Below are 12,576 nucleotides of genomic sequence, written 5' to 3'. Positions count from 1 at the left end.
CATGCTCTGTAATCCTTGTGTAGCCACAGCTAGTGGCTTTCCTACTTCTGGCATCTATAATTACAGGTTTATTTTTCTTAGTTTATTACTTTTCACAAAAAAGAAAACAAGGGATCTAGGTTTCAATCCTATACACACTTACCAGGGAGTAAGTCCCATTGTAGGCATGAATAGAATTGCATTGTAAAAGAAGCTGATATACATACATTAATCCGAGTGTCTCTGGAACTGGCAATATGGAACTGGGAACTCTCTCCACCTTTTCGATAAGTACAGTTGTTCTAAGAGTTAAAAAGGCTGATGTAGCAACTGCACAAACTGATAGAGCAATGTACTGAGTGCATCCTCCACACACAAAGGTTGCCAGGAGAAAGCATGGTGGTGAGAGCAGAAACTAAATTCTGGCCACTGTGGAGATGGCTGAACTTCTGCGCCTCTCCTCTAGTTCCTATGATAATCAGGTTCATGTTGGGCCAGCATTTGTGGGTTGGTAGTGGTGCTCCAATGGCCAGCTTACGCTCATGCAGAATGAATCACATCACCCATGCACCAGACGTAGGAAGCTGCCATGGGCTGGGGATAACAACAAAGCTCAAATGTCAGGAACTTGGTGGCTGTGTGAGCCACCCACCTATCCCAATCCAGTACTTCATTTTGCACATATTGCCAGGCAGCGTCATGCAAAGCAACCAGGGCTCTGGCAGTCTGGGTGGACTGGACCCTGAATCATTTCTCAAAGCATGCAGCATTTTCAACATATTCTTGGCAAATATTGCAAACTTCCATATTGGTCCCCAGCTATGACTTAATCTGTCTCCCAGGACAATAGCTTTCATTTAATCATTCAGGTTTTTTTCATTGTATGCAATTCAGTGAAATGTGTGCCAACGAATGCCATGTACCCTTTCAACAACTCTGTGTTGCGGGCTTGGCTGAGACAGCAGCTTGTTCCAAGGCCTCTCAGCAATCTCCAATCCAAAACACATTTACTAGGGAGCAAGCCCCACTGAGCACTGTGGGATTTGCTTCTAAGTAAACATGCTCATAATAGCACTGTGCACCTCCTTCATTCAGGCCCAATGCTCTGCTCCCTACCTCATTATTTTTGCATATTTCTTCATATAGATGTATTGGTAAATACACAGGAGTGTGTTTATGAAGTGCATTAGAAACTTCATGAGAGCTAATTTTCCATTTAGAAGAGGATGTGTGGAGAGACACTAGCAATCCTGATTTTCAACGAGATATGGAATCATTATTAAAAAGGCAAAATGCATGTTCTGTTAGCAGTGTAACATTTAAAGCGCCAGTTTCAGTTGTACTTTTTGAGGTACTTTTCTGTTCATTACACATTGGGAACAAGCAAACTACAAGGACTTCAGGGGGGATTTAGCATTGCAGATTAGTATAGTCTTTTAGGTATTTAGATGTTTAGAAGGCTGTTAGTACGCAGCAGCTTTCCCCCCTCTATGCCAAGTGCTAAAGGAAAAAATATAAAGGTACCAGTGCACTCAAAGCCCTTAATATGCTGATATTCTATAGAAACATTTAAAATAATAGAAATAGAAATGTAATCAACTGCAAACATGCATTACGAAATTTGGAAAAAAATCTCACTGAATATGTTTTCATGATGTGAAACGTACTGTACACACTAATGTTGAATAGCATGCAGCAATAGTTTTTGAGAGTTGAAAATAATGGTAAGAACATAAGAAATCATAGCAGAGTGTGCAACTAGTAGATGCCCCTGCTATACTCTAAGGAAACTGCATCCAAAACATTCACAGAGTATCCAACATACCATGCAGTATTGACAGAATTGGAAACTAAGTTCTGGTCATGTTGAAGAGCTCTAAAAAGTTTGAGCAGGAAGCAACTTCCAGCAACTCCCATTAATATTATTTATATGCCTAGGTTTCTCCAGCCACTCTGGGCGGCTTCCAACGAATTAAAACATCAACCGCAGTAAAACAAAATTAGATGGCAAAGACATCTAATTTGCACTGAACACAGAGGATCAGGGAGGAAAGCTTTTGGCTTCCTTATAAACTCAATAGATAATGGGTGTTATCTGACTAAGTTTCACACAGTGTAAACCCATTGAACTAAAGAGACATAACATAGTCAATGGCTCTACTGTAAGTAAAACTTAGCTAAACACCAAGAAAACAGAGACTGGGGGAAGGCAGACCAAAGCATGCTTTTGCACAAAGCATAGTTCACTTGGGATGTGGGGACTCCCTGACAATTGGTTAGACATGTATTGGGGATGACACAGCTCATGCCCCACTCTTAGAGCTTAGTTTCCCTGGGGTTTCCCACAATCCTGTAAGTCTTAACCATGTTTACTTAGCTCTGTCTGAACTGTGATTAGTATCCAGCACTAGAACAAAAATCTAGATAACATTTTGAGCGGCAGCTAATAATGATAAGGCAGACATTACAAATCAACAGAGTGCTCTTAAAATCAATCCAGCATTCTCCAATAATCCTTGCTCCTGCTGACCCCATTTCAAATTTGGCTCGCCCACCACTGGTTCAGGATGTGGTGGCTTTCCTTCTGACAGGGTGGGAAGAAGCTGAGAGTAAGTACATCTTCAGCATCTGTCTTGGCTTCCTATATTGTTTTTGGAAACACATTCATCTTGCTCCCCATATAACCATCGTGCTGCAAATCTTCACGTCCAAGTTTTACTATCGCATGGAATGAATACAACACCATCTGGATTTCCATGCCTACTCCTACAACAATAGCAATACATCCATTTGCTCTTTCTTTGTAGTAAAGATGTCAATTCAGTATGTTCATCCAAGTGCTGACTGCCGTCTGCACTGACCCATTGCCATATAGGGTAATAGACAGAGGTCTATAGTGCTGCCTTTAATAGAAACAGGAGCCTGACTGTCAGTGTCACCAATCCATGTGAGCATATAAGAACACAGCTTTGCTAAATTTAAGCTGTGCAGTTACCGTGCTACATACAAACTAGTGAAGCTGCAAGGTTTGGTTTATATAATGTATAAAACTGATACAATCCTTTGCAGCCAGGATAAAGCAACTCGGCTAACACTGCAGAATGTCTTTGATCTATTATAATAGCCTGTTCAGCTTGCACCATTTGCTCCACCATATGATGGGATGGATAGAAGAAAGGATGAATGGATGGGAGTGTTGTGTGACAGCTTCTTCACCAAACTGCCACACTTAGAGGATACATGTCTGAACTGGACCTAGGAATCAGGTGGGAATCCAGATCAGGAATTCCATAATTTTACAGTCACATTCAAAAACCTAAATAGTGAGGATATACCCATTAGGGATGAAGAAGAAGAAGAAGAATTTGGATTTGATATGCCACCTTTCACTCCCCTTCAGGAGTCTCAAAGCGGCTAACATTCTCCTTTCCCGTCCTCCCCCACAACAAACACTCTGTGAGGTGAGTGGGGCTGAGAGACTTCAAAGAAGTGTGACTAGCCCAAGGTCACCCAGCAGCTGCATGTGGAGGAGCGGAGACGCGAACCTGGTTCCCCAGATTATGAGACTACCGCTCTTAACCACTACACCACACTGGCTCTTATGCAGTAACCAACACATTGCCCTCAAGATATTTGGCTTCTGCTGACAGGACTCATTTGTTAAATCCTGCCCACTATACCCTGCCTTTGTTCCCTCCAAAGACTTCCAATGCCTGGAACAGGGCATTCAGGTATTGTAGCCTTATTTTGAGTAAGGGGATGTTTTCTCACATTTGCCAGTTGAGGTACATACTGAGTCTACTCTTCCACATGTCACCAGTGCAGGCTACCGCTATATATGAAGAATTCTCTTTCTCCTTCTTCGGTGTGTGAAATGAAGAGGCACCCAAAGCAGAACAAGAGTAGCAGGAAACCCTAATTCCCACCTTATCAGGGGGATCCTTTGTTGCCTTCAAAAGGTTGGCATGAGATGAACAATCAGGGCAAGGTTTATAGGTTCTCCCTTTTCCCGAGTTTAGTTCTTGCACTTACATTGGTCACCAGGAAAAAAATGGGGTTTGTGAGAGGGGATCATTATGCAGTGGCTTTGTAGCTGAAATGTGAATCAGTTCAAGTGGGATAATGTTTGCAACTTATACCCCCAAACCAGGAGTGTAGCTTTCTTTCTCCGCCTGCTGCTGTCATAAAAAGCAGTGAGATCTGGGACCAGAACGGCAGGAAGCAAAAATTGGTTAGGTCAGATCACCCCTGCTCCAAACCACTACAGCACACTAGCTCTCATCCATGGACACAAATCAACATGAGAAGTTTAGTACAACTGAATCTTCAAAAATGCTTTTTGCGAGTGTGCACACACATGAAATAAAATGGTATTTTCCAGGTCTTGGCATAAATGTGGATGGCTTGCCAGTGTTTGATCATCAGTGCTCTCTTGCTGCTCTTGTTTTTAAGCACCTATTGAATTCTTGCCAGTGGCTCTGGTAGATGCTGACACTGCAAAAAAAAAGATCTTCAAAGAGCAAAGGCTGGCTGAATGCCACTCTTCATTATTCACTTGCCCAAGCATCTTACTGCCTTCCCAGTTTCAGCATACCCCTGGCAAGCAAAAACAGCATCTTTGCTTGCTCTCAATAAATCTAGGTGCTGGGGTTTTAAATTTTTAATGAGAATTCCATGACAACAGCTGCTTTCTTCTACATCCAGGGTTTGCAGGACAAATAATTCAAGGCACACTATCTATATCTAGTTATGAAGAAATACTGTTGAATTCAAACACTTCCATACAGAGCCACAATCACATCTGACAATGATTCTGGCCAATAGTGTTTGATAATAAAAAGTATCTTTAAACTGTTTTTGGGAAGCATGTTTGGAGGGGGGGAATGTTTTCAAACATTTCAAACTGAGCTCTATTTTTTTTTTAAGGAAAAACAACGTGAAACACAATGAATCCAATCCCACAGTGTTTGAACCCAGCAATTGGAGCGGCACATGGGTCGAAAGGAAACAAAAAGCGTGCCAATCAGCTGTTGGGGTGCGATTCTGCTACTCACACTCACCCTCCTGAATCAGCAAGATTCCAGCCTCCTTTAAAGGGAAAATTTGCTGAATAAGAAGGAATTGCAAGTGAAATATTACATCTGGTATGGTTCATGGATGTTGATAACCAAGTGAAAACAACAGAGTCTTGCAGCTCCTTAAAAATGAACAAATTTATTGTGATGAAAGCTCCCATGTGATAGAGCCCACATGTTCAGATGAAGAAACAATAAAAGTGGTGCTCAGTTAAACTATCTCAATTAACACTGAAACGTTGTTATCAGCATACTGAGGACTTCTGCAAACAATGGCATTAGCTTGGACTTTAAAGTGAGACAGAGACAGAGACAGAGAGACAGACAGAGAACCAAAGAAGCCAAAAGCTGCTATAAGCAACATCAACCTACAATAAGCATGGATATTGGAGCAAAAGTGTCTACAAATATCAAAGCAGATATGAATAATAACAGGTGGATATGAATAGAAAACTGATATGGGGGAAAATAACAAACTGATAAGGACCACCAGCACAAATGACAAGAAATTGAGAAGTCTTTATTTTATACCTTTCTTGTTCTGGTGAATGCAAACTAGTATCAGGCCTCAAGCAGTTGGTACTAGCACTCCTAGCCCTGTCAAGCGAGGGCTGCAGTTCACTAGTGCCAGTGCATTGCATCCAATGGAAGGAGGAGGAGAAAAACAAAAAGAAAACAAAGAAAGGAATACAATGTTAGATATCAAATCATAAAGTAATGTTCTATTTACATAAGATGTCAACTAACAATGGTCCAATAAAGATACAATGGAACTGGCTGGATGAAAAAAAGAGAGAGAGAGAGCCGAGATTTGCTTTAAAATAAAATTAAAAAGATAATGCCTGAATTTGGTTGCATAAAAGAACAAAGGAATCAAAGGTGGCCATTAAGAGATTCCATGAAGTCAACTCAAGATGGATTAAATAGGCAAGACTGCACCTCAGCAGTGGAAAAACGAGACTTGCCAAATATCAACCAATGGGGAAAATGGGAAGGAAACACTGAAAAATTATCTCTGTAACTTATTTCATCTTAAAAGTTCTATAACACAAAATGATGGAGCACAGTTGTCTCGAACTTCACAATGAGGTTGATCTACTGGACTAAACTAACAGGAATAGGAAAGGATACTTTGACTGAGACCTTACCTAACCAACAGACCATCAGTAAATCTTGGTATTCGTGAGTTAAGGCAATTACGAAGAAGTGAAATATCCTGACTAAGCACTGATTTGGCCTTAACACATGCAGGCAGGGTTGAGCTTCACAAAGCAAACATAATTCATAAAAGAGAAAAAAAAAGTAAGTTTCACACAGGATGCAAACCACATGTTAAAAAAAGAAATAAAATATGTAGTGAATTTAAATAAAAATACTGATTTTTAAAGTGGGGTTTAAGCAGCAGGGATTCGGGAGATAAAGCTACAGCAACTATTGTGTTCAGTGGGGCATACACCCTAGTAAACATGTTTAGGTCTGCAACTTTAGCCTCCTTTCATTTCTTAGATAAATTGGGAACATTTGCTTTGCACCAGATATTATGATGATAATGCCATCAAGCTGCATTTTCAGTGTTTTGGTTGGGAGAGGTTCATTTTATAATACAGTATATGCCGATAAATGATTCTTAGTAAGAAACAGCTCCAATATTTTATTTGTCTTGAATGCATATTTTCAGAAATGTATGTGAGAACTTTAATGGGAACTTTTAACAGATTTCTTACCTGTAAATATTCCAGTAAGTGCCATTCTCTAATAAAGGCATCTTGGGAGGTAGTGTTTTATAATGCCTAACAGAATTTCTTGAGTGTGAAAGAAAAGAAATGGAGAGTATCCATGCAAGAAACAAAACAAAACAAAATAAATAACTAAATAAATAAATGCAAATACAGATGAAGCAGTACTTAATGAAAAGTAAAAATAGTAACAATTCTTATGCAGTATTTGCTGTGTGGTTAACAATTGCCACTACTATTAAGGATAATTTTAGTAATGTTATAATGTTAAGAATCTATGTAAGGTGTGCTGAAACAAGAGGTTGTAAAGCAGCAGTCTACAGACAACCGAACTCAACAACATCTTCAGGAGGGTCTTTTCTCTCTCTCTCTCTCTCATTACCAGAACATTATTGTACTAGTATAACACTAAAGCTAGTATCACCTATTTTGTGAACGATCTAGTGCTGTTCATATACCATTAGTCAGAATGAGGCAGCTCAGGCAGCTGATTTTGTACTTCACGAAAGGGTAGCAAATTATTAAGGAATTGAGCATTGTATTTTCACTCCCAGGGAGAAATGCTTGTGGGATTTTATGTGTCTGGTGCCAAAATAACTGGAACAGCCTTGGGTACTATGCTTGCTCCTTTACTTCTGAGGAGGCGGGGAAGGTAACTTGTGCTCCCTCTCAGGCAGCACCTTGGTAAGGATTTAAGGAGCCGCTTTAAGCATGGCTAGCAAAGGGAGATTTTTAACTTTCTTTTCTTTGAAAAGCAGGGTCCTATGCTATATCACAAACTACTTTTGGAAGTATGTGCTGGCTAATAATGGAATATCTTATGGACGGTGCTTTAACATTTACATCACAGCTTAAAGTGTGTTGGAAGCTAGGTGCTCTAGTCTACAGCCCTGTGTGTACTCATACTGAGTTTCTGCAATAGCAGCCTCCCCAGACCACTTTCACAGACAGAGAATCGTCATGTATATTTGCTTGTTCCCTTTGCTAAAATGAGAGGGGAGGCCCTTGAAGGAGTTCTGTGTATGTATTGCCATGCCCTCAAAGACTCTTAGCAAGTGAGGGTGTTTGATTATAAGTACTTAATGTGATCAGTATGCAAAAGACACAAAACCAATTATGAAAACACAAATTTTTAAAAAGGAAAAATTAATAAACACAGTGCAAAATTGATACCACTGCCATACATTGGAAGACCTTTTGCAACATTTCTTCAATAATTCCATTCAATGGATGGTATCCAATTGATGTCCCATCACTGATGGAAGGCCTACATCAGTGTAATGAGGTTAGATGCAATTTTTGGTGATTCCTCCACCTCTCTGCACCCCACAAAATCCAGAACGCATTCCCACCCTCCCTTTTCTGTCTTCATCAGCAGAGGGACACCAGTTGGTGTGTATGAATGTTCAACTTCTAAACATTAAACTTCTCAGTAACTTAATCTCTATGATCCAGACACTGCAGGGCATATGAATATATAAAATATGTATAAAAAGCCACAGGTCTGGGTACATTGGGCTCACTATAATCCTATCCACTGAAAGATAGGATAAACATATATCAACAAATGTTTAAAAATAATCAAGCAGCTAGACCATAGCCTTTTACTTCAATACAGTATTGCTAATACAGGAATATTACAGCAGAGGACTGACAGAAACAAAAGTGACTTGTAAAAGAAAAGAAAACACACACACACCAGAACTATCCAAACTTGGTTACCAAATGCCTGTATTTACCTGGTGGTATGTAGGCACTCTGCACTTCTTCCTCGTTTTGCCCTGGGCAGCATTAGAAGCTCACTGCACAGACAGGATGGATGATGAATGAAACAGATATAAATATGAAGCATTAAATGGCATGAATTATGCCATGGTATGCAAATGAAAACATAAAATAAACCAGAAAGCTTGAACTGAGATAGTTACCTCAACAGAAGTTAAAGACATATTAGAACACTCCATATATATATATTTGACTGTCTGGGCCAGTATTCTAAAATAAAGGCTACAGTCCTTTAGTTTGGCTGATTAACATGTATTCACTGCAACAGATTTTAAAGGAGCTTAACTCTGCAGTCTTTTAATATCTGGAATGTTTCTTAATTCACAGCTGACCGGCTAACCTGTTATTCTGCATTTCTAAATACAAGCAACTAAAATAAACTGTTCATGAACGTAAGGCAATATGCTTATAGTAAGGAAATATTGAAGAAAACGAGTTTTATCTTCCAAATCAAAAAACCGTGGAAGTTCAAGCCATAGCAACACTACAAGCTTCCTCTAATCTATTCATAAACATAATGATGCCTTTGAACATTTGTTTGTAAACACAAAAACTTATTATTATCATTATTGTTGTTATTATTACTTTGTCACCACACATCCTGAATATGTCCTCAATGTACATTATAACATTCTAATTCAGACCTGTGGCTCTCCACTGTAAGGAGCTATACATTACAAGCAACAGTGAAATAACTGCAAAGAGAAGGGCGCAGCATGTAGCACGAGTTTTAACAAGATGTGTACATGCTGTGGGACCACTAGGGCAGGACTTTCAGGCAGAAGTCAACAGCGCCACTCAGGAGAAAGACCAGGAGGACCCCCAAATGAAGCAAGGTTGGCATGTCATGTTTTGAAGTGATGAGGGGGAGGTCTGTAAGACCATTAAGTTGATTCTGCCCAAACACAAATCACTGAGATAAATTTCCAAGGTTCACCAGAGTAAAGTATATTTGCTGCTCAGGAAGATGTGCCATTTCAAAAGAACCAAATAGTCATATGAAATACTATGGTTTAAACCAGTGCTTTTTCCCCCTTAAAAATGTTTAGTGGTACTCTCATTTTCCTACTCATATTGAAATACTGCCCCTCAAGGAGGCCAAACTTAGATTCACAAAATGTTTAGGGGTATGTGACTCCTGCGTCCCCCAGAAAAAAGCAATGGTTTAAACATTATACAAACTAGTCAACGTGTGAGCCATGTGTTGTCCTTTTGTCACAATAGCATACATGGGGATTGATCAGTAACGTCATAAGAAATAATCCTGTATAAAAAAGCCTTAACTATCTGGTGGAATGTTGCCTAACAGAGTCCTACTAACATTATAGGATTCTGGTGCAACATACCACACACAAAAGAAGCCTAACATCCCACATGCAAAACTGGAATTCAACAGGGCAGGTTAAAGAATAATGGAATACTTTGTAAACTAATGAACCATTGAATTCAATGGTACTAGCTCAAGAAAGCTTCTTAGAAATTAGAGCTTATTCACCAATGTTATTAATTTGCTTCACCCATGAATCTGAAGGTGTCAGGGGCTCACACTTCCTGAACCCCCTCCTTTGAAGAATCTTATGCTGCCAGTAGGACTTTGGTCTGAATGACTTTTTTTTTTTTTTAAAGCTGCAGCAGCATTTGTCATCTCACCCAGGAGACAGGAGAGGTGAATGAGAAAGCACTGTCTCCGGTTTAGAAGGTAAAGTTAGGACTGTACGTGGATATCATGGGTGCTGTATGTTTTCATAGGAAACATGAAAGGAAGAGTGAGATAGTGAGGGAACAACTGTGAATGTGAGAGCAGGAAGCTGAGGTGTCTTTGAAGTGTCTGGTAGTCTTTATGATGGACTGAGCCTCCGTGTCCTGCCTGATTAGCTACAAATGTGCCAGCATATACCACACTATGTCCACAGAATTATAACTCTGGACCACCCTAACATACAAATAAGAGAGGGTGGAGACAATAGAAAACATTCTACAGAATTACCAGCAATAAAGGAGAAGCAAGCTATACTGAAGAAGAACCAAGATCCAAATTTGGATGAGTGGAAACAGAATGAAAGCATTTGTCTAATTTCAGTGATAGCCAAGGGTTAAATTCTAACTCAAGACGAATGTTGGCCCCCATGAATGATATGAGGCACCCAACACATTGTGTCGAATTCCTTGCAAGTCAACATTCAGTCCTCTCCTCCAGCTTCTAAACTGGATCATTCTGAGGTCTACTATAGCCAGGGTGTGGGTCTGTGTGCATGTAATCTTTTGATTAAAATAAGGTTAAAAAAACCTGCAAGATAATTTTCAAAATACTTTTTTGTTAACACAAGTGAAAAGTTAAATTCTGGCAATCTAGCACAAGTAAATGGGTAGATACTGCCCCTGCTTTAAAATAACTAGGTAAGCGAGGCATCTTTCCCATCCCAAATTCCACCACGGGTGAGAGACAATTAACCCAGCTGTCTATATCCTCAAAGTTGACAGCTTCTAGTTCTGAATGGTCAGAGCAGAATGTATGGCTACGCTATGCTCTGGTTCACTGAAGAATGAAAGGAATAATTGTGACATACAGTACACTATTTGACTATAGATATGGTTGGCATAGGAAGGCCCAGCACCTCAAATAGATGCAACTTATTGCATTACAGAAAAGTGTGGTCTCTCTATATCTGCAGTAACATCTTTGTCCTCACAGAATTAAAATGGTTCAACAACATTAACCACCACAGCATCAAAATTTACTTTTGCAAGTGCAAAGTCACAAGAACAAAGCTCTTACTAAATGAAGCAAGATTCCAGTTTTGTCTTTTTTTTAAAATGCTACTCACCATATTTGCACTGAGAACATAAAATCAATTATTTTTTATGAGACTCCACTACTGATTAGAATAATGCTTCGCTTATTTGATTACTGTCAGACTATTTCCCACCTCGTAGTCCACACAATATAAAGCTCATAGTTCTAGACAGTATAAAGCACATTTCAACACCAGCAAAAATATATATTTTAAAATGCACAGATATATATATATTACTACAGATTCACACTCTTAAAGTGGCAAACATACCTTTCTTGATCTGACAAATACTGACTATCCATATCTCTGGACCTGCGGTCAACTGGGCTTCGGGAGGCATCATGGTGTCTAGTTGGAGAACGTGATCTTCTCATTTGATGAATTTCATCTAAACTCCTGGAAATGTTCATAGAAGCACACATGTGTTTGACCATGTTTTTTCTTATCACTGTTTAATCAAGGTTTCCCAGACATTTAACAGGAATGGTCAAGGCTGATGAATTGGAAGCAAGTCCTCCCCACCCCAACACCAATGGAGGAATACCCAAAAAGTGATGCAAAAAATCCACATTGCCAGAAAGAACTGTGAGAGGGAAATTATAGCTCTGCCTGCTTTTGAGCATAGAAAGAACCATGAGCAGGAAATTTTATTCCTTCCTGGTTAGCAATTTTCATTCTCTACTGTGTTCTATGCCGTTAAGAAAATAACTGAGCTGCTGTTTCTGGACAGCCTAATCATCTGTATCAAGAAACTATAAATCCCTTTCAGTTACTATACCAAAAGAACTATACAAAGCCTCATTTTATGCTATGGTTTGCCTTATATGCCAGGTATTACAGGCAATAACAAGTAATAAGTTCCTGTTCCTGTGAGAACCAGCCCATTAGAATACATTTATTTCCTTTTCATTCTGTGCTTCCCCCCAAGAGTTGAGGAGGTGTTTATTCTTCCTGCCCCACTAAGTTGCCCAGTTTACTTTCCACAATCCTGTGGCACAGGTTAGGCTGACAGACAGGGAATGATGCAAGGCCATCCAAAGAGCTTTGACAGCTAAGAGGGAATTCTCAGTCTAAGTCCAACACACTATCCACTACACCAAACTGGCCTCCGTGGATGCATGCATAAAAACATCAACACCCATACACCATGTACATGGTGGCTGGTGTATGCCCTTGCTTTTCATAGTGACACAGACTATCTGTCTG

The 12,576-nt window shown here is 39.7% G+C and overlaps 1 protein-coding gene across 50 annotated transcripts in view; it reads right to left on the bottom strand.

The window, feature by feature from the left end:
* Positions 1-12,576, bottom strand: part of RIMS1 (regulating synaptic membrane exocytosis 1) — a 230,470-nt gene that overhangs the window by 78,818 nt on the left and 139,076 nt on the right. For 31 of the 50 annotated variants that reach the window (XM_083497272.1, XM_083497276.1, XM_083497316.1 and 28 more), the window contains 5 exons: positions 11,641-11,766; positions 8,530-8,592; positions 6,779-6,856; positions 6,203-6,316; positions 5,586-5,675 (listed from right to left, as the gene is read on the bottom strand). In XM_083497272.1, the coding sequence (XP_083353398.1) occupies positions 5,586-5,675; positions 6,203-6,316; positions 6,779-6,856; positions 8,530-8,592; positions 11,641-11,766 (471 nt within the window). The remainder of the gene's footprint in view (positions 1-5,585; positions 5,676-6,202; positions 6,317-6,778; positions 6,857-8,529; positions 8,593-11,640; positions 11,767-12,576) is intronic. The other 19 variants (XM_083497281.1, XM_083497299.1, XM_083497297.1 and 16 more) reach the window with 3 other exon arrangements.

The sequence above is a fragment of the Podarcis liolepis genome (assembly GCF_965112155.1).
Source record: "Podarcis liolepis genome assembly, chromosome: 3".
NCBI classification, from domain to species: domain Eukaryota; kingdom Metazoa; phylum Chordata; class Lepidosauria; order Squamata; family Lacertidae; genus Podarcis; species Podarcis liolepis.
Note: the sequence above shows the minus strand (reverse complement) of the source record. Positions and strands in the feature narration are given on the sequence as shown.